At 37.1% G+C, this 21,776-nt stretch overlaps 1 protein-coding gene across 3 annotated transcripts in view; it reads left to right on the top strand.

Moving 5' to 3' along the window:
* LOC106882040 (inactive tyrosine-protein kinase RYK) overlaps positions 1–21,776 on the top strand; it is a 240,397-nt gene that overhangs the window by 170,720 nt on the left and 47,901 nt on the right. For all 3 annotated transcript variants that reach the window (XM_052974851.2, XM_052974852.2, XM_089337649.1), the window contains exon 4: positions 19,725–19,859. In XM_052974851.2, coding sequence (XP_052830811.1) covers positions 19,725–19,859 — 135 coding nt within the window. The remainder of the gene's footprint in view (positions 1–19,724; positions 19,860–21,776) is intronic.

Here is a 21,776-nt window from a genome sequence, read left to right as displayed (position 1 = left end):
CCTCTCACATTGCTTTGCAATCACTTTAACACCTGACATGTGGTACACAGTGCAGCTGTTCAGACAATGTTGATTTGATGGAGAGAGTGAGCTAATATCCAATCTGTAAAGTCGTTGGCATTAGGAAGGGCATCCAGCTGTAAAGAACCATACCAAAATAGACAGTGGAGCTTGGTACACTCCTCTGTACACATACATAGATACATACGAGCATACTTATATGCACACACACACACACACACACACACACACACACACACACACACACACACATTCACACTTTCAGGCTACAAATTTCTTTTGCAAGGGTATATTGAGCACTTGTTCTTTATTAGATAAAACATGCACACACACACACACACATTTATTTCTTTCTTTATTGCCCACAGGGGGCTAAACATAGAGGGGACAAACAAGGACAGACAAAGGGATTAAGTTGATTACATCGACTCCAATACGCAACTGGTACTCAATTTATCGACCCCGAAAGGATGAAAGGCAACGTTGACCTTGGCGGGATTTGAACTCAGAACATAACGGCAGATGAAATACTTATTTCTTTACTGCCCACAAGGGGCTACACACAGAGGGGACAAACAAGGACAGACAAACGGATTAAGTCGATTATATCGACCCCAGTTCGTAACTGGTACTTATTTAATCGACCCCGAAAGGATGAAAGGCAAAGTCGACCTCGGCGGAATTTGAACTCAGAACGTAGTGGCAGATGAAATACTGCTAAGCATTTCGCCTGGCTTGCTAACGTTTCTGCCAGCTCACCACCTTACACACACACATTTATTTGTCTATGTCTTTTCTTCTTTCCTTTCTTTCATTCTCAATGCATTATTGTTTCTCTCTTTCTCTCTCTCTCTCTCTCCCGCTCTCTCTTTCTACACACACACTCACATACATATTGTAGACCACATTAAGTCACTAACTGCACTAAGTGTATTGGAAAGTTGATGAAAAGGTGGTGACGATGGTGGGGAGGTCAGCACAACCCTCTCCGCTGCTCCTGTCCCCTGCCCTTCCATCCCATAGTACCATGGGAACACTGCTGAGAAGAAGGAGAGTGAGTCACTCCCACAATTAGCAAATTGAAGCCTGACTACGTACAGCAACAGATTCAGAAAATCTAATCCACCATAGGTTAGTGTCTTGTCATCTGGTTGCAGAAAAGATATATTGAAACAGTGTCTTTACATACATATATCAAATTGATTGTTGTATATCATCATACATACATGCATGCAGGCATATGCAGAAGTTTGTTGGTAGATACATTGCATCACACATACACACACATGCATGCACACGCGCACACAAAATTATTCTCAGGCATACATTAAAATACCTCTACGTTATTACTTAAATGTTAATATACTCTATTGATATACGATATCCTGTATATCAACGCACATGAACATACGCAGTTATACATACATTACATACACATATATAAATCCATGTATGTGTGTCTGTATATGTATGTGGGGATGGTCTAACATTATCTGTCTATATATATATATATATATATATTTGTATATATGTATGTATATATATATATATTTGTATATATATATATATATATATATATATATATATATATATATATAGTTATATGTGTGTGTATGTATATATATATATATATATATTAATCACGAAGGTGCATGGCTTAGTGGTTAGGGTGTTGCACTTATGAGTGCGAGATTGTGGATTCAATTCCCAGACCGAGTGTGGCGTTGTGTTCTTGAGCAAAGCACTTCATTTTACGTTACTCTGTGATCATTTCAAGATCTGACATGTGGCACTCAGTTGCACCTGTCGATTTGATCACTATAAACAAATCATGTGTGTGGTTGTTCGGTAAGAAATTGTCAAACCATCATACGTCATCTAACGACAGGATTGTCCATTATTATATATATTCTTTTATTCTCTTAGTTGTTTCAGTCATTTGACTGCGGCCATGCTGGAGCACCGCCTTTAGTTGAGCAAGCTGACCCCATACACACACATCCACACACACACACACACACACACACACAACAGGCATTTTTCAGTTTCTGTCTACCAGATGTACTCACAAGGTTATAGTAGAAGACACTTGCCCTTTCTGAGATGTTTTCTTACAGCACGGTCAGGTGTTTCAACTCTTAATTGACTAAAACAAATGAAGGAGTGCTCTAGAATGGCCATAGTAAGTGCAAATACTAACACCAATTAAAGTAAAAAAAAAAAAAAAGAATCTACACTTTAAAGATGAAGTTAATAGTCTGGAAAATTAAGTTTCATTGTCATTCTGTCTGTACCAGAAACTACAATGGAATCATCATTTCATTGCAATATTGTGATTTCAGCTGTTACACCATAGCCTAGAGATCTGTCTATTTATCTTGTTTGTACGTGTGTGTTATGGCTGGAGAAGTCGCTCATTCCTTGGCAGCTTTGTGATTTTATTGTTATACAATAACTAAGAGCGCTGTGTGTGTGTTGGAATAGGTCACCTGATGATTGGCAATTAAACTGATTGAAACATTGTAGAACATCGTATTGTGGTAGAGGAAGGGGAAGTGATTGAGAAATTGTCTCTCTGCAGTGCAAGTTTGATTCCTGGTTGAGTCATTGCACTTCACTTACTCTTTCTACCTAATGTGAGATTCTCTGTGAGTTGCTCACTCTGCTAGAGACAGCAGCTAAATATCCATCAGATCACATTCTACTGTTTGAGAGATAAGAAAAACACATTAGCTAATGTAATCCAGAGTGCTATACATCATCATCATTTAACAACAGCCTTCCATGCTGGCATGGGTTGGATGGTTTGATGGGAGCTGGCCAGGTAGAAGACTACACCAGGCTACTGTGTCTGTTTTGGCATAGTTTTTACAACTGGGTGCCCTTCCTAACACCAGTCACCTCACAGAGTGGACTGAGTGCTTTTTACATTACACCAGCACAGGCGAGGTCAGTTCTGGCATGGTTTTTTATAGCTGGCTGCCCTTCCAAATGCCAATCAATTTACAGTGTGGACTGGATGCTTTTTGTATGACACCAACACTGACAGGGTCACCAAGTAACTTGCAAGACAAGGAATTATTGAAAGAGGAGGGGGAATTGGTGGAGGTGACCTTGTGTCAGATGATGAAAGGTTAGAGTGTGACAGAGAAACAGAGCGGCAGAAACAGGCGTCTTGCTATAGAGACACTCAGCCAGAGAGAGAGAAAAGGTAGGATATCTTTGATCGTCAGTCAGTGTAATCAAAGCCATACAGTTCTATATTTAAGAGATGAGGAATTATGTACATTATTTACATTAGACAGATATTTGTCCTCATCTTGTTTGTTATTAACACAGCATTTTGGCTGATATACCCTCCAGCCTTTATCAGGTGTCTTGGGGAAATTTCGAACCTGGGTTCTCATTCCTAAGGTATGGCATAGTGGTTAAGAAAATGTAGAAAAAATGGAAAATGACGAGAAGCTGAGGTAGTGTTAAAGGTTTTAATGTTTTACTTTGAACAGTGAAGAGACCTTTGGATAGATAGATTGAGTATCATTTCTAGGACCCTGGAATAAGTGGAGGTTTGTCTCCTGTTTACTTAATGTTATGTCACCAGAGTCTAGTTCTGACTTCTAAATGTCTTTTGGATCTTGGAAGACATTTGCAGTTTTATTTACTTACATAATAATTAACACACTTGTTGTTTTATCCCCCCCTCTCTCTCTCTCTCTCTCTCACACACACACACACACTGCATTGATGATTAAATATCATTGTGTTGTGTCCTGATGAATATTGTATTCACCCACGTATATATGTGCAAATGGGAGATATATGATGTGGTATGTGCATTGCTGAGCAGCACTTTGTTCCATGATCTCTTCTAAGACTTGTGAAGATATTTACTTTTGAACGCACATAAATACTGTATTGTCATCATACATATATTAACATCGTTGATGACAGCGACCATCTTCATCATTCTGTTCCATGTTGGCATACAACAGTGTTTGGATTGTTTGGATATGCATATATATATGTATGCTAAGCTTACTATTATTAACATCACTACTGATGAAAATGCTTATTATCAACTCTATCACCACCTACTACTACTACTACTACTACTACTACTACTACTACTACTACTACTACTGCTACTATCTGAGGAAGTTCAGTGTGCAGTTTAGAGACTAATTATGAGAAAGATATAAAAAAAAATAAATAAACGATCTCTAATTATCTGAATCAGTCAGGAATGAGAGAGAGGAGGTGGGGAAGTCATGGCAGGGATGGTTGGACGGATGAATGAATGGAAGAGATATCTGGTGCTTTTGTTGTTATTGTTGTCGTCATTAGTAGTAGTGGTGGTAGTGTAGACAAGAAATGAGCAGTAAATGTGATAGTGGTGACAGTGGTCATGATAACGATGATGATGATGTTGGTAGTGATGGTAATATTCTGTTAGTGGTGATAGTGATGATGGTAAAGCTGGTAGGGGTGGTGGTGGTGGTAGTGGTAGTGGTGGCTGTTTCTACAGTGATAGTGGTACTATTTAAAGGGTGCTTTAAATCCTATTTGCCAAATATTTTTTCGATGCCAATGAACTAGATGAGGAAATAATTGGTATGGCAGTAATGGTGGTGGTAGTGGCAGTATTGGCAGCGGCGGCAGTGCTGGTTGTGGTGAAGATCATGCTTATGATGACAAAAAAAAAAGAAAAGAAGAAACCTATCTCCACAGATTATTCATAAAGGTTGCAGAAAGTTTGTGATAGGAAGTGAAGAATATAGAAAGGAACTGTGCCTTACTGAGCTTTGGTTTCACTTTCTTTTTCCTTCTCTCATTTCTCACTTATCTCTTTCTTCCTTTGTCTCTCCCATTCTCTCTCTCTCTCCCCCATTTATCTCCTCTCTCTTTCTCATAAATGTATATATGTATATATAAGTATATATGTATGTATATGTTTGTATATGTATATATAAGTATATATGTATGTACATGTATATATATGTATGTATATGTTTGTATATGTATATATAAGTATATATGTATGTACATGTATATATATGTATGTATATATATATATATGTATGTATATATATGTATGTATAAGTGTATATGTATATGTGTGTGCATATATACTTGTATGTATGTATATATCTTGTTCAAGATGATTGATCATTCACAATCAGTTGCAATTTACCACACACCCACCCACACACACACTGCTTTTACCCAGCTCCACCACCTCTTCGTACCCTTCAGGGTATGTGCTCTTTGTTGCTAATTGCTGTGGTTACTCCTAATATCACACTTTACAAACCAATTTTTACTGTTCCTGATGTTGTTGTTGTTGTTGTTGTTGTTGTTGTTTTTGTGTTGAGTGTTTTTTTTTCTTTTTTTTTACTTGTATAATGCGATGACCTTTTGTGTAAGTAACATTTAACAAACATGTAACATTTCTGTTATCTCTCACTCCCTTTCATGCATGCACATAACCCCCACAATCTCTCTCTCTCTCTCTCTACCTATCTATCTATTCTCTCTCTCTCTCTCTCTCTCTATCTCTCTCTCTCTCTCTCTCTACCTATCTATCTATTCTCTCTCTCTCTCTCTCTCTATCTCTCTGCTTTGAACTTTGTATATATGTTTTCACACACACACACACACACACACACACAAATATGCATATGTACATGCATATATGTATTTGCATTGTTGCATTTTGTATGCATGTCATGCAAATTCTCAGCCTGTGTGTGTATGTACATGTGGGTATGTGTGTGTGTGTGTATCTGTTTGTCTCTGCATATAAGTACACACACACACACACACACACACACACACACACACATAATATCTAGAGTGAGAGAAAGAGATCCTGCTCTGTGAAGAAACAGATGAGGAAGATTTTTGTATAGTTCCGCTTATCATGAAGTAGACACACGCACACACACACACACACACACACACACACACACATTTTGTATACCAGCTTATTATGTGCACATATTATCTTCATTTTAGGTTTCATTTCCTGCTGGCATGGGCTGGATGGGTCATCACAGTCCAAGCCAGGTCCTGTTTTGAGTTACTATCCTGTTAGATGGGTCACAGACCACGTTTTGCTAATATGTCGTGTATTTGACATGATTTCTGTAGCTGATTCCTTTACTAACATCAACCAGTTTAGAGAGTGTACTCGGTGCATTTTATTGTGTCACCGACACCAGAGGACTAAAGGGCCCCTTCAACCCTTCATCATTGCATTTAATTCTGAGTTCAAATCCTGCCTGAGTTGACTTTATGTTTTATCCTGCCATGGTCAAGAAAATAGGTATTTGTCAAGTAATAACGTTAATTTAACTGACTAATCTCCACCCCATATGCCCGTGTCAGGCCTCAGTATTTGTTTTCAGTTCAGATTTCTGATTTCAATTCTTTCCATTGGAACCATTTTATTTCGCTCACTTCGCTAAAAGATCTTAAGAAAAGAATGAACATCACTACACTTTGTTTCTTGTCTCTTAATATCTCAGGTCTTAGTATTCAATAATTTCTATATAAGAACCTGCAATTAACTACACCAGATTTCAGATTAATTCAACACCATCATCATCACCATCATCATCATCATCATCATCATCATCACCACCACAACCATCATCATTTTTAAAATCTTAAAAGTATATATAGACAGACATGATTGTCTGCAAAAACATTGGTTCTTCAATATGATTCAATTCAGTTTATGGCAGTTACATAACATCACCTCTGGTTACTAAAATGTCAGAAAAATGTATAAAAATCATGATTTTAAATGTCAAGTAGAAAATTGTATTTTTCCAAAATTTTATTTATGAAAATTTCTTCTTCCTATTGGTCATATTCACTGTCGTTGTTGTCGTCATCATCATCATCATCATCATCAATTAGCATCTGTTTTCTATGCTGACATGGGTTGCATGGTCTGACAGGAGCTAGGAAGGCCATGGACTGCACCAGACCCCACTGTCTGTTCTGACATGGTTTCTACAGCTGGATGCCCTTCCTAATGCCAACCACTGTCAGTTATCATCATTTAACATTTGATTTTCCTTGCATGGGTCAGATGGGTGGAGGCGCAATGGCCCAGTGGTTAGGGCAGCAGACTTGCGGTCGTAGGATCGCGGTTTCGATTCCCAGACCGGGCGTTGTGAGTGTTTATTGAGCAAAAACACCTAAAGTTCCACGAGGCTCCGGCAGGGGATGGTGGCGAACCCTGCTGTACTCTTTCACCACAACTTTCTCTCACTCTTACTTCCTGTTTCTGTTGTGCATGTAATTCAAAGGGTCAGCCTTGTCACACTGTGTCACGCTGAATATCCCCGAGAACTACGTTAAGGGTACACCTGTCTGTGGAGTGCTCAGCCACTTGCACGTTAATTTCACGAGCAGGCTGTTCCGTTGATCGGATCAACTGGAACCCTCGACGTCGTAAGCGACGGAGTGCCAACACATGGGTCAGATGGAAATTGTTAAGGCAGATTTTCTACATATGGATGCCCTTCCTGTTGCCAACCCTCACCTATCTCTGAGCATTCTTTTTTTTTCTTTTATCCTTTTTTTTTCTTTTATCCTTTTACTTCTTTCTTGTGGCCATGCTGGAGCACTGCCTTAAAGGGTTTTTTAATTGAAGAAATCGCCCCCAGGGCTTATTCTTTGTAAGTCTAGTACTTATTCTCTTTTACTGAACTACTAAGGTACAGGGATGTAAACACACCAACATCGGTTGTCAAGTGATGGTGGGGGGACAAACACAGACTCAAAGGCACACACATATTTTGCCTGGCATGCTAATGATTCTGACAGCTCACTGCCTTACTTTGTCCCATTATTAAACTGGTGTTTAGGAAATAATTTAACAAAATGTTTTCATATGAAATTATTACAGAAGATTTGAATTTAAATATGGCTTATGTAAATTTTAATTTTGGCACAAGGCCAGCAATTTTAGGAAAGGGGTAGGTCGATGTCATCAACTCCAGTGCTCAACTGGTACTTATTTTTATCAACCCTGGCAGGATAAAAAGTGAATTCAACTTCAGTGAAATTTGAACTCGGAACGTAATGGGCCAGAAGAAATACTGGAAAGTAATTTTTTTTCGGACACTCTAATGATTCTGCCAGCTCGCCAACATATGTAAATGAGAAATTTTATAGCAGACCAGATGTGGTTTCAGGCAGTTAAGTATCCTAAGGGTTAAACCAATGCTGTACTATTTCTGTCATTTAGACCCCTGCCCCTCATAGCGCTAACAGTGAAAATAATTGGAGCTTGTTGAGAGATGTTTAACTCGAACTTTAAGCCTGTTCAGCAACAGTACACATTAGCTTGAGTATGGGGGGGGTTGCTAGTTACTGTTTCTCTTGTAGAGAAACCCTTGTGTGGTTATGTCAATGCTAACTGTGGTATATTTACTCTAATGGTCATGGTTATAGTGATAGAAGTGGCGAGGATGACGGTGATGATGGTGGTGTTAATAATAGCAATGATGGCATTTTGCGGAGGAAAGATAATACGGCTGGGCTGGAGGAAAGGAACGCTTCTGTGGGGTGTGGTGTCGTGGAGAATGGAGAATGCATAAGGTAACTCACCTGACGGTAGAAATTAACCAAATGGCTGACACTGAATGGGGGAAGTAGCGATAAGATAAGATAAGGAGTTAAACTCATTAAAGGATATGGTCTGTTTCTGGCTTAATGTTCTGTATCTTGTTTAGCTATAATGAACTCATTAGTTATTGGTAGCAGTGAGGGTGGGGGAGGGGGAGGGGCAGAGTAAACAGGGGTGAATGAGTGGGGGTAGAATGATGTAGGATTTTTATTATCTTTCTCTCCCTCTCTCTCTCTCTCTCTCTCTCTCTCTCTCTCTCTCTCTCTCTCTCTCTCTCTCGTTCATCTTTTAATTATTCTTTACTGGCTTCCTATCATCTTCACATGGTTTGGATTTGATCTGCTGATCACAAAATATGTATCTGTGTATGTGTGTTTGTTTGTTTGTTTGTGTATACATGTGTATGTTTGTGTATGTATGCATGTGTATGTTTGTGTGTGCATGTGTATATATATGTGTGTGTGTGTTTGTGTATGTGTGTGTGATATGTGTGTGTGTGTATATATATATATATATATATATATATATATATATATATATATATATATACACACATACATATACACATGTTGTAGGTTACAGGTGCACAGTCAGAGTTCAACCTGCCAAATATACCATAATCCAATGTGGGTTAAGCCTAATCCTCTCTTGTTTGTGGCAGGAGTCATCATCATCATCATCATTATCATTGTCATCGTCATCATCATCATTCAACATCCGGTTTCCATGCTGATATTTTTTCTCCTGGCACCCTCTTATTAATGGCCTTGTGCATTACCCCTCAATCACCCTATAATCTCCTCAACCATTGAAAACATCCGGAGTCATCTGTGGCTGACATTCAGTAGATTAGGGATCAGCTTGATCTGCATGGCATTAATTGCCGCGGCAACAATCTGCTTTATATTCATGCATTGTAGATGCAAGTATGGCTGTGTGCTTAAGAAGTTTTGCTTCCCAACCACAAGGTTTCAGGTTCAGTCCCATTGTGTGGCATGTATCTTCTACTGTAATTTTATGCCAACCAATGCCATGTGGTAGATGGAAACTGTATGGAAGCTTGGTGGAGGTCTGGTGGGTGGCAAAATATGCTTTCAGGTGACAAACTCAAAAATGGTGTGACGACATCAAGGACTGGATAGGGGTGGGCAGTTCGTGATTGCAGTGTGTAATAAGGGAGTGGTGATTATGTGTGAGGGCCTGACTGTCAGACATGAGAAAGGGCATCATACTCAGTGATTGTCATCTTTGTTTTCATGTTCATTTTTCCATGCTTCTCTGGGCTGGGTGGAATTCGTTGAGGCACATTTTCTATGGTTGGATGTCCTTTCTGTCACCAGCTCCCATCTGTTTCCAAGTAATTTTAGTATTTCTCTATGGCTGGGCATATTTGGAAACAATGGACACCGCTTGTATAACAGTGACATTTGTTTACAACAATCGTGTGATGTCAAGACAAGGAGACACCAATGCACACATGTATAAGGGTGAGTCAGAAAATAATGCAGTTTTTGTTTTCATTACTTTCTGACTCCGCTTCATATAACTATGATGAACTTCTTTCAGTTTCCATCTACCAAATCCACTCACAAGACTTTGGCCATTCTGGGGTTTTAGTGAAAGACACTTGCCATAGTGCCACACAATGTGATTGAACCTGCAATCAACCAAATGAGGTTTTTTTTATTAATCACACAGCCATGCCTATGGGTCAACAAATCTAGTATTTGGTGTTGTTGGTCAATTTATCAAAAACAGTAAAAACATATCCTGACAATGAGTCTCTATATACACTTAGATGAGTCAGATTTGTTAATTACTTTTGAATTGAATAGGGTTTCATCTAATTGGCTCATTTGATGCTTCATGCCTTGCTTGATGAGGCTGAGGTCATCCCAGATTAGTGGTCCCAGAGATGCCACCATGTATAGAGCTGACCAGGTCCACCAGTACTCCCCATTACTGGCAGTCTCATGCCAGCCCCTCTTCTGCATCCTCATTGGCCCATTCATGGTGTTAAAACGATATGATAGATTAAGTCCACCGTCCAAACACAGAAATGGTTCGACCAACAGACTTACAAAGTTTCTGTCCTCTAAATTTCATTCACAAGGTTTTGGACCACCCAAGACTGTGATAGAAAATACTTGACCAAGGTGCTGTTCAGTAGGATTGAACCAAAAACCACTATAGTTGCTGAGAGAATTTCTTGATTGTTGTTTATCTTCAGGCCACTCTGATTAATCGGGCCTATGACCAAAAACATTCAATCCTTGATTATACCATCTTTCCTCTAGACACAAGGGAAAGACTTTCAGGGACTATATATTTATCCAATATTACTTTTGTGTGATTTGATGGAAATTTCACTGCTGTCTCTAGTAGTGTTGAGCAGCCATATATAGGCCCTTCTCATTGGTTCAAGCTGAAGAAGTTGCCGAGGCAATAATTAACGACTGTATAAGCCCTTAGGCTTTCTGCCCATGAGTTTTGAATTCAAATATGCTTGCGTTTGTTTTTATGGACAGATCACTTCATTCAACAGACTTCAGGAATCATCTGAGAATTTTATTCTGACTTCCTATCTGTGAAGAAGATTTTTATCTCTCATCCGCTTCACATCACAAGGCCTTTTAAATCCCTAACCTGACCCTGTGACCTAGGAGAAAAGAAAAAAAAACAAAAAAAAAACAAATTGAAAACAAATGTGACTTTTGCTAACGAGATGGTGAAGTGGTGTTGCCCCTGTCACCTTTGATCTTTGTTTGCTGAAGAAATGTCTTTGAACTGAGACGTGTGTGTCTTTGTGTGTGTGTGTCTATATGTCGTGTCATTTCATCTAATGCCCATCTGTCACAATTAGACTAAATAATAATAACAGAGGACAAAATAATAACTGAAAGGTTTTGTGGGAGGACGGAGTTTCCCCAAATCTCAGCTACCTTTTACTTACACATGGAGTGATTAATGAGAAATATGTACATCTCAGTGTAAGTATGTATTTAGCTGTGTGTGTGTGTGTGTTACTGGGGAATGTTTTTTTCTATTTCATTTGTTCATATCTCTAAGCATTTTCGTGTCTGTATCTGTTATGTATATATGTATGTGTGTCTGCATGCATGTATGCTGGTGTGTTTATGTCCCGATAACTTAGAGGTTTGGCTAAAGAGACCGATAGAATAAGTACTAGGCTTACAAAGAATAAGTCCTGGGGTCGATTTGTCCAACTAAAACCGTTTAAGGCAGTGCTCCAGCATGGCCGCCGCAGTCAAATGACTGAAGCAAGTAAAAGAATAAAAGAATAATGGATTCACCCATTGTTTTGAACAGGTGTACCATTATCTATAATTGATAAAACTGTCATCATTTTTGATGACACAAGTATACTAGTATGAGATTAATTATATTTTACAACTTAGCACATCTGTGCTTTATTTGTTAAGATTTGTGATTTCAGTCTAAGCGACTGTTTATTCCAAAAATATAACGTGTCATTACATTTCATGATGTTTTAATGGTATCCTTTTTTGAATTTTTTTTTCTGTTTTTTTTTTTTGTTTTTTTTTTGTATTAGTTAAAGATTCGAAGATTCAAATTTAAAATGTCGTATTCCCAAGACTTTAGATTGCTTGGGAAACAAACAGTAAAAGAAAGGAAAAAAAGTGTTTTTATTCATACATAATATATATATCTACACTTGATATTTTGCAAAGATAAATTTATTTTAAATAGAAATTTGTTTAGCATGAAACATACGACTGCGATTGAAATTTTTGACTTTTTTTTTTTTTTTTCTGGTTTTATTTTGTTATTTCTTTAACATTCAGAGATTCATGAATTTTGAATCAACTTTTGGAAATTGAAATAAATTTACATGAATCAAGTAAAAAGAAAAAAATGTATATGATAACAAACAATGAATGTCCGGAAGGAGCAAAAAAGCTGTCAGATTTCTAGAAACTTAATTTTAAAATTTTTGTCTCGCTGTTAGGCAAACGAAACAAAACAACAACAACAACACCAACATCATCATCGTCATGAACAGCAATAACAAAAATAATAATGTGTTTGAAAAGATTTGAATGGAAGATTTCTCCGATTGAATATTCTGAATTCAAAATCTTGCTAAAGTCACCTTTGCCTTTTATCCTCGTGGGGATTAAGAAAATAAAATACCAGTCAAGTACTGTGGTTAATTTAATCACCTGTACCCCTTCCTCAAAATGTGAAGCCTTTTGCCTCTGTTCAAAACCAATTATTACTATTATTATTATTATTATTATTAAGGCAGTGAGCTAGCAGAATCATTAGCATGCTGGACAAAATTCTTAGCACTATTTCTTCCGTTTTTATGTTGAGTTCAAATTCCACTGAGGTCAACATTGCCTTTCATCCTTTTGGGGTCAATAAAATAAGTACCAGTTACACACTGGGGTCAGTGTAATCTACTCACCTCCACTCCTGAATTTGATGGTCTGGTGCCAAATTTTGAAATCATTATTATTGTTATTATTGAGTGAGAGAGCAGTGCATGCCATCAAAGTGACACTGGGGTAAATTATTCAAACCCCAAAGAATTCCTCTCAACACATGGCTATGATGCTCCCCCACTACTTCTGCTGGTGATCAGTGCTTTGTATCCTTTCAGGGTCAATAAATTCAGTACCAGTTGAAGCAAAGAGGATGGATAAGGTGTGATTTAATGAGATTTGACTGCTATTTCCAGCAGGTTCAATGACCATGTAGGCTCATCTCTTTCATTATTGTTGGTACTGCTGTTACTGTTATCAACTGTTATTTACAACTGTTTAGTGTTATAGCTGTTGCTCTCAAGTGTTTTTGTTGCTATTTACTTTCTTGTTGTTGTCAATGTTGATGTTTACTAGCTCGCTGTTGTTGTTGTTGTTGTTTGTGTTGATGTTTACTCCATGTTGGTATTGTCTGTGCTGTTTTTTATGTTTACTGCTGCTTGTTGTTGTTGTTGTTGTTGTTGTTTACTACTGCTTCGCATTGTTGCTATTGTTGTCGTTCCATACTTTGAAGTTGTATTCAGTCATCAAAGGAAAAAGCAGAAGAAGAAGAAGAAGAAGAAGAAGGATGAGGAAGGTTGGCGGGGTTGGGTGGGGTGGGGTAGGGTTAGTAAAGCAAGGAGGAACTTGCAAAATGAATTTAAAAAACCCAAAAAAACAAGGGAACAGAAGATGCTAAGAAAGGAATGTTTTGAGATGTGGGATGGAATTGGAAGATGGTGGGGGAGGTGAAAGTCAGAGACAGAATATAGAGTGTGCATATCTATCCATGTGTGTGTATTTATGTATATGTGTAAATATGTATGTTTAGATGTGTAACTATGTGTCTTTATGTGTGTGTGTGTTTATATGAGTGTAATTATGCATGTGTTTTTATATGTATGCATGTATGGGTGTGCAATAATGTGTGTGTGTCTATAAATGTATGCTTGTATGTATGTATGTATGTGTGTGTGTGTGTAGGTATAGGTGTGTAATTGTGTATGTGTGTGTTTTTATGTATGCATGTATGTATACTCATGTATGTATACTTATGTATGTACGTGTCTATATATATATATATATATATATATATATATGTATGTATGGGTGTGTATGTATGTATGTGTATGTTTGTGTAATTATATGTGCTTGTGTGTGTGTGTGTGTGAATGTATGTATGTAATATATGTAATGTATAAATGTGTGTATTTATGTATGTGCATTCGTAGGTGTGTATGTTGGATGTATATTGAGTTTTCATTATGTGTATCTATAACAATATCACAATATCTCTAACATAGCGTAAACATGCATAACATGAAGCATGATGTGGTGTGCTCATCGGGGTGGATAATGGGAGTGCAGTTTGCATGTTTACGAGTAATGCAAATGTGTGTGTGTAGGTAGATAGATAGATAAACAGTCAAATATATACATATATATCTTTATCTATTTTCAGCTATGCAGTTATGCACCACCATGAATATGTATGTGTGTGTGTGTATATATATATATATATATATATATATATATATATATATATATATATATATAGTTTTAGGGAAAATAACCAAGTTTCAAGAACTCATCGATGAAAATCCACTATCACATATAGAAAAATTAATAATTAAAAGCACAATAAATGAGTATAATATAAAGTAAAGTAAATATCATAAGATAAATATAATAAAAAGATTTTGGATTTTGTCCCTAATATTATTATTATATATATATATATATATATATATATATATATATATATATATATATAGGCACAGACATATCCGTGTGGTGAGAAGCTTGCTTCCTAACCACATGGTTCCAGGTTCCGTCCTACTACATGATGGTACTTTGGGCAAATACCTTCAACTGTAGCTTTGGGCTGACCAAAGTCTTGTGAGTGGATTTGGTAGATGGAAACTGAAAGAAAGGCTGTTGTCATCATCATTTAGCATCTGCTTTCCATGCTGGCATGGGTTGGATGGTTTGACTGAAACTGGTAAGCTGGAGAGCTGCACCAGGTTCCAATCTGATTTGGCTGGACGCCCTTCCTAATGCCAACCACTCCAAGAATGTAATAGGTGCTTTTTACATGCCACCAGCACGGGTGCCAGTTACATGACACTGGAATCGGTCACAACTATGATCTCACTTGGCTTGATGAGTCTTCTCAAACACAGCATATTGCCAAAGGTTTCAGGCATTTGTCATTGCCTCTTTGAGTCCCAACGTTTGAAGATCTTGCTTCACCACCATGAATTGAGACTTGAAACTTTTTCATTGAGATGTGTAGGGTATTGGTTTGACTACCAAAATACTGCAGTTTTTAAGTATTTGTATCTAAGATTTTGTGTTAGGAATTTCAAGTAAATGAAGGGGAACTAACTGGTCCAAATCACAATGTCTTTATTCTTGGGCCAATGTGCTATCACCTCCTAGTAACTTTACTGTTTAAGCTTAAATAAGAGTAATATTAAATATATTCTCAAGGTGACAAGCTGGCTGCATCCTCAGCATGCAGGGCAGATGCTTAGTGGCATTCCGTCCATCTTTACGTTCTGAGTTGATATTCAGCTGAGCTCGACTTTGCCTTTCATCTCTTTGGATGCTTGGCCTTGTGGCTGGCACGAACTGATTGGATTTTGGGATCGATCTGATACCGGACAAAGGTTCTGGATTATTTTTCCAGTTTTTTTTTACTTAATTTTTGAGAGCGGTCAGGTTCATTTTTAGTATTCTCATTTGTGAGAGCAGTCGAGTTTATTTCAGATATTCTCATTTTAAAAATCATCTCAGGCTGTTTCTCAAGCAAGGCAACCAACGCACACACACACACACACACACATGCACACACATGATGGGCTTCCACACAATTTTCATCTCCCAAATTCACTCACAAGGCATTGGTTGGCCCAGGGACTCCAGTATTTTATCAATTCTAGAAGGTTTAAAAGAAAAAATACCAGTCAGCCATTGCTGGGCTTTGAACTCAGAACATACAGAGATGTAAACTAAATAGTGCAAGTCATGTTTTTTCCTGCCGGTCTACCAATTCTGCTTTCTGTCTAACAACAGTTAAAGATTACTCATACTGTTTACTAAGTCTTATAAAATATTTTTCCTCTCCAATTATCAAAGATTTCAGCCAACTCGCAACCCACCTCCTAACCCAGCCTTTACTTTTTCATTTACTTTCTTCTTTTTCTTTCTCTGTTTACCTTCTTTTCTTTCTTCTTTACCTTTTTCTTTTGTTTTCTTTGGGTTTCCTTTTTTTCTTTTTACCTTTTGCCGTTTTCGTTTGTTTTTTCCCTTAAATTTTGTTATTTTCTTTCATTAAAGCAATCTCATTAAAAATAAAAATGAAATAATCTTTAAAGCAAAAACAAAAACAGAAAAAAAAACCATGACAAAAAGCAAACAACAACCTTAAAATTGAATTATTAAAATAGGATTATTTCCATCAACTTGGAATTTTTATTGATAAGAACTGAAGCAAAAAAAAAAAGGAAGATAATTTTATTTGTTTATATATTTATTTGATTCGTTGCTAGAGAGAGACAGACAGACAGACAGACAGAGACAGAGAATGTTAAGGAAGAGGAAGTTTCTTGTAATCTTCAAATTCCTTTCCAAATTCTATTGTTGTTTCATTGAATGTCACAGAGATATCTCTCTAACATCTGAAGTAAACCAATTCCAATCTCTCTCTCCTTTCTTTTCTTTTTTGTCCTTGGACTTTTCTTGGAGAGGGTGGCAGTGGGGTGGGGTTCAGCTTTCTTTGTCAGTGGTACAAGCAATGATCTAGTATTGCTTGTGGTGGTGGTGGTGGCAACGTTGTTGTTGTTGTTAAATTCATGTAACTGATGGTGATTATGGTGATGGTGGTGGCAGCTATATAGATGGTGATTGCAATAATGCTACTTATAATTGCTTTCATTTATTCTTCTTGACGATGATGAGGAGGAGAAGGAGGTGGAAGATGGCGGTAGTCATGATGGTAGGCGTTATGTCGATAGTGATGCTGGGGAGAGATTGGTTGCTGATTATCTTGATGCCAGTACTTCACTGGTACTTCATTTTATGAATAACAATTATTATTGTCGTTGTTGTTTAGCCCCAGGCCAGGCCAGATTGAGTGTAGCTAGACCTGTGGTCTGCGATCAGAGTCATTTCGGCTGTGATCATCCCTGTCTTTTCAGAAGCTTCTAAGGACTGCATTGTTCAATGTAACCTATTTTTTTTTACTTATTACAGTAGGCTGCTATTGGAGGTAACTTAGCTGCTATTTCTAGCAGGTTGAGTGACAAACACATGGAGGCTTCCTTGTGATTGTCATCTCGGAAATGGTGCTGGAAGTGAAGGCGGTGGTGCAAACTGCTTGCTGTTGTTAATAAACATGATGATGGCAGAGGAGGTAGTATCTGTGGTAATTGCAGTGTAAGGAAAGGACTGTAACGTAATGTTTGTTGTGCTAGGGTTTTTTGTTGATTGCGGGGGTACTGATGGTGTTACTGTTTACTTCTGGTGATGGTGTTTGTTGTGGTGGTCATGGTTGTCGCCATAGTTGTGGTGCTAATGTTATCAGTAGTCCTTTGATGTTGATGTTGGTAGCAGCGTGGGTTAGTGCAATTTCCCCTTAATCTGATCTAAATTAAAATTCACAATAGGGGCAAGATAAGATCTAATCTACTGTGCATGTGGGTATTAGTGCAAGAATATGTGTGCATATTTGTGCCTTTGTACATGCATTATTATCTATGCATGTATGATTGCACAAATGTATATTTGCATATGCCAAAGCATTTTGGTATGACTCAATATATATATTTGGGTTTGCATGCTTTGATCATAATATTCATAATATGTGTCTGTAAGTAGGTATGCAGATTACTACAGATACACACATTTAAATACAGTGTGCATGCATGTGTGTGTGTGTATGTATGCATGTATATGTGTGTATATGCACATATGTGGACATGCATGTGCACATATTTATACATGCACAAAAATCGGTAACCAACTTTGATATTTTCTGGAAAAAAAAAAAAATTCTATTGGCAATACTTGTTTCATGAATACTGCTAGCATTGTCACCATCATCATCGTTATCGTCATCATCATCACTATGATCACCGTCACGGTCATCATCATCGTCGTCATCATTACTATTGTTGTCATCCTCATCCTGATTTTTATCATCACTGTTATCATCGTCATCATTGTCACCATCATCGTCAACATTTTTATCATCTTCATCATCGTCAACATTTTTATCATCATCATCATCATCATCTTTATCAGCATCATCAGTATTATCATTGTTGCCATCATCATCATCATCATCATTGGCATTTTTATCAAGGATCATTTGCAATTTGACTAGCAGAAAACTCAAAACACATGCTGTACAAAATGGAATTTTTAAAAAGAAATAAGAAAGTAAATAGATAAATAAATAAATAAACAAAAGGTGTAATATATGATTCTTCATTTCAAGTGGATTAGATTATCGCAGACAACTGAGGAGAAAAAAAAAGAAAGGAAGAAATACTTGTCACTTATGTACAAAGTGTCAATTGTTTTTAATTCTAGCTTACAGGAAGACGTGTTTGTGCAGATTGAAAAGTAGATTGTGTTTGCTTAACACTTTGTAGAAATATATTTATTTTGATTTTATTTTGTATGTATATTTATTTATTTATTTATTTATTTTCAATAAATTCTGTGAGTTTGTTTTGTAAAGTAAGGATTGAGGCAAGAATATAGTTAACAAGATTGGCAGTGGGTAGGTTTGGTATTTTACTTACTGCAAATGTAGAAGAGGAATTCTATACTCTGTTATTCAAGATACTAGAAGTAGCAGCCAAATTACTGTCGAAGAATCACCATTCTACTGTCTTAGATAAGAGAAACGAATTGAATGAAATAAATAAATAAATAAATAAAAGACTGAATGGATAAAATAAATCGATAAAAGACTGGATGGTCACAGTTGGAAAGCTTTTGATCATACTCTAATATATTGGCACACAAGTCAAATTTTTCAGACCAATATTTACAGCCATAAAGGGTAGGTTGGCATAAGCACCAAGACAACTTTGAAAGACCAAAAATTCCATGGGAAATGCAGCAGGATTTGAGAAGATAGTGACAATGTTTGAATGTTCATACTGTGTGTCTACACTACATACTACATCAACTTGTATGTCAGAAAATACAGTAAATCTACTGTTAATTTTTAAAATGATATTGTAGGGTTGGTGTGAGAAACCAGATCTGGCCAGTTTGAACATAAAACAGGTAGAATATTTTGGCCGGATATGGCCGGTTTAAAAGGGTTTAACTCTTTAGCATTCGGATTATTGTCAAAAACAACCTGTTGATGTTGTTGAAATTCCAATGAAGGAGCCTTGGATCTATGTTAGAAATTGACTCTTTACTGGGGTAAGAAACCTTGAAATAAAACGGAATAATCACACACACACACACACACACACATTTTTGTTTCATTATTTAAACTGTGGAATTCTTTTGTATCTTTGCAGTGTTCAAAGTGAAACTTCCTTGCACAAATTTATTAAATGCTGAAGTTGATGTAAATATTCAAATGAATATAAGCATTTTTTCTTCATCAAATTGGACGGGGTTGAATTTTAAAAGGAGAAAAATATGCCGGAAAGGTAAGTCTTTACTTCTATGTTATATTTCTGTTTTTCCTTTAGTTCTTGTTGGTGTTTAGTCTAAGATGGGCCCAGGTTGAAATGTACTATTTTCAAAGACATTCCATCCATGGACATCCTATCTTTTTGTACATCAGAGACTACTTTGCTCAGTGTTAAATTTTATTTTGATTTCTTTTTGACTTCAGAGGGATTCATTTGGCTGCTCTCACTAGCAGGTCAAAGAACCACATTGAATTTTGTTATAGGCTTGGTTCATTCTGTATATATTTAATAGCAATTCTGTTATCTTTGTTCGTTTTTATATCCGTTTTTCTATGCTAGCATGGGTCATATGTATATATTAATTAAGGCATTGTTTTACAGCTGGGTGTTTCCCTGTCACTACCTCTTGCCTATTTTTTGATTAAGGTATCTCTTATTTCACATGTCTTCAGAAATATGAAGCGAGCATATATTTTGACAGAAGTGCTGACAACAGCAACACTGTTTTATAGCTCGTAACTTTTGTAGAGCTCAAATGTAACATGCAAACACATACATACATGATGGGCTTCTCTAAGTTTTCACACAAACACCTTCATAAATAGTTGACAGCAAGGGAGTGGCTATTCATAAACACTCCAACTACTTCCCAGCTGTAATTAGAAACTTAGTCACAGGTATCAGCAGAAAGATCTCCAAACTATTTGTAAATAGAGAGGAGGAGGGAGAGATCTTCAGCAGGGCTACACCCCATTATAATGAGACACTAGGAAAGAATGGCTTTACTGATAAGTTGGTATGTATGGAGGACTCCCCATGCTTTCCACCAAACCAATGTGAGTTTGAAAAAGAAAGGTAATTAGATTTAATTCCCTGTTCAATCTAGATGTTTCCACTTATCTACCTAAAGGCTTCCTGATGCTAATTAGACAGAATTTCCCAAGAACCCACAGATATTATAAACTCTTTAATTTTCATAGTGTCAAGGTTAGCTATTCATGTTTAGATAATGTAACTTGAAACATTGCAATCTACAACAAAAGGGAAAACACATACTCATTAGTTCACACTAATCTGTAACTGCTGAAATCCTACCAACTTTCACACTGGGAGGATCCTGCCTTTCACAGTCTGTTGTATATTTGAGTCACCCTCACATCATCTAATGGCATCACAAGACACTGCATAGGCATAGCAGCCAATGACTTAAAAGGAAGATTCATGCAATACATGCACTCCTTTAGGTTTAGGCATAGGGAAAGCCCTACCTCCTTGTCCAACTTCTGGAAACTCTAGTAACTTGGAAACAACATCCTCGAAATTACACAGAGTATCTTGGATTGGACCTCTCCTTACTCATCTGGAGCTTATAATTGCCAGCTCTGCTTCTGTGAAAAACTACATATATTCCAGCAGCCTGCAATGCCTATCAGTAGGAAAACCATCTTATCCCATTGTTGTCATCAGAGATACACTCTGTTAATGGACTTGAAGTTTTGGCCTCTATTAATCTGAAAATACCACACTAGGGCTAGATGGCCAGCATACTATGACAGGGTTTGATAATCCATTTTGCTTGTAGAGAGATTACAACCTACTATCATCTGGCAGCTGTGTTTGTTACACATACTCATATGTAACCTGACATCAAACTGGTTAGCTCTCCACTTGGTAATTGTTGTGATGCTGACATGCTGTTTACTCAACCTTATGGAGTATGCAGTGAAAAAAAATTGATGTTACTGAGATATCACACCTTACATGTGACTTCACAAAATGCTAACTAACTGATTCCAATTTCTTGTCTTCTTCACCACGTGGAACACATGCAATGAGAGAACTGATGTTGCTAAAGTAGCTAAGATTCCTACATAAACTAAATTCTTTCATCTAGAAGCCATTTCAAATTCTCCCCACTTTGACTCTGAACAT

This window comes from Octopus bimaculoides, chromosome 19 (assembly GCF_046866305.1).
Source record: "Octopus bimaculoides isolate indiv1 chromosome 19, ASM4686630v1, whole genome shotgun sequence".
Taxonomy (NCBI): Eukaryota; Metazoa; Mollusca; class Cephalopoda; order Octopoda; family Octopodidae; genus Octopus; species Octopus bimaculoides.
The sequence above is the reverse complement of the archived record's forward strand: the minus strand, read 5'-3'. Positions and strand labels throughout refer to the sequence as shown.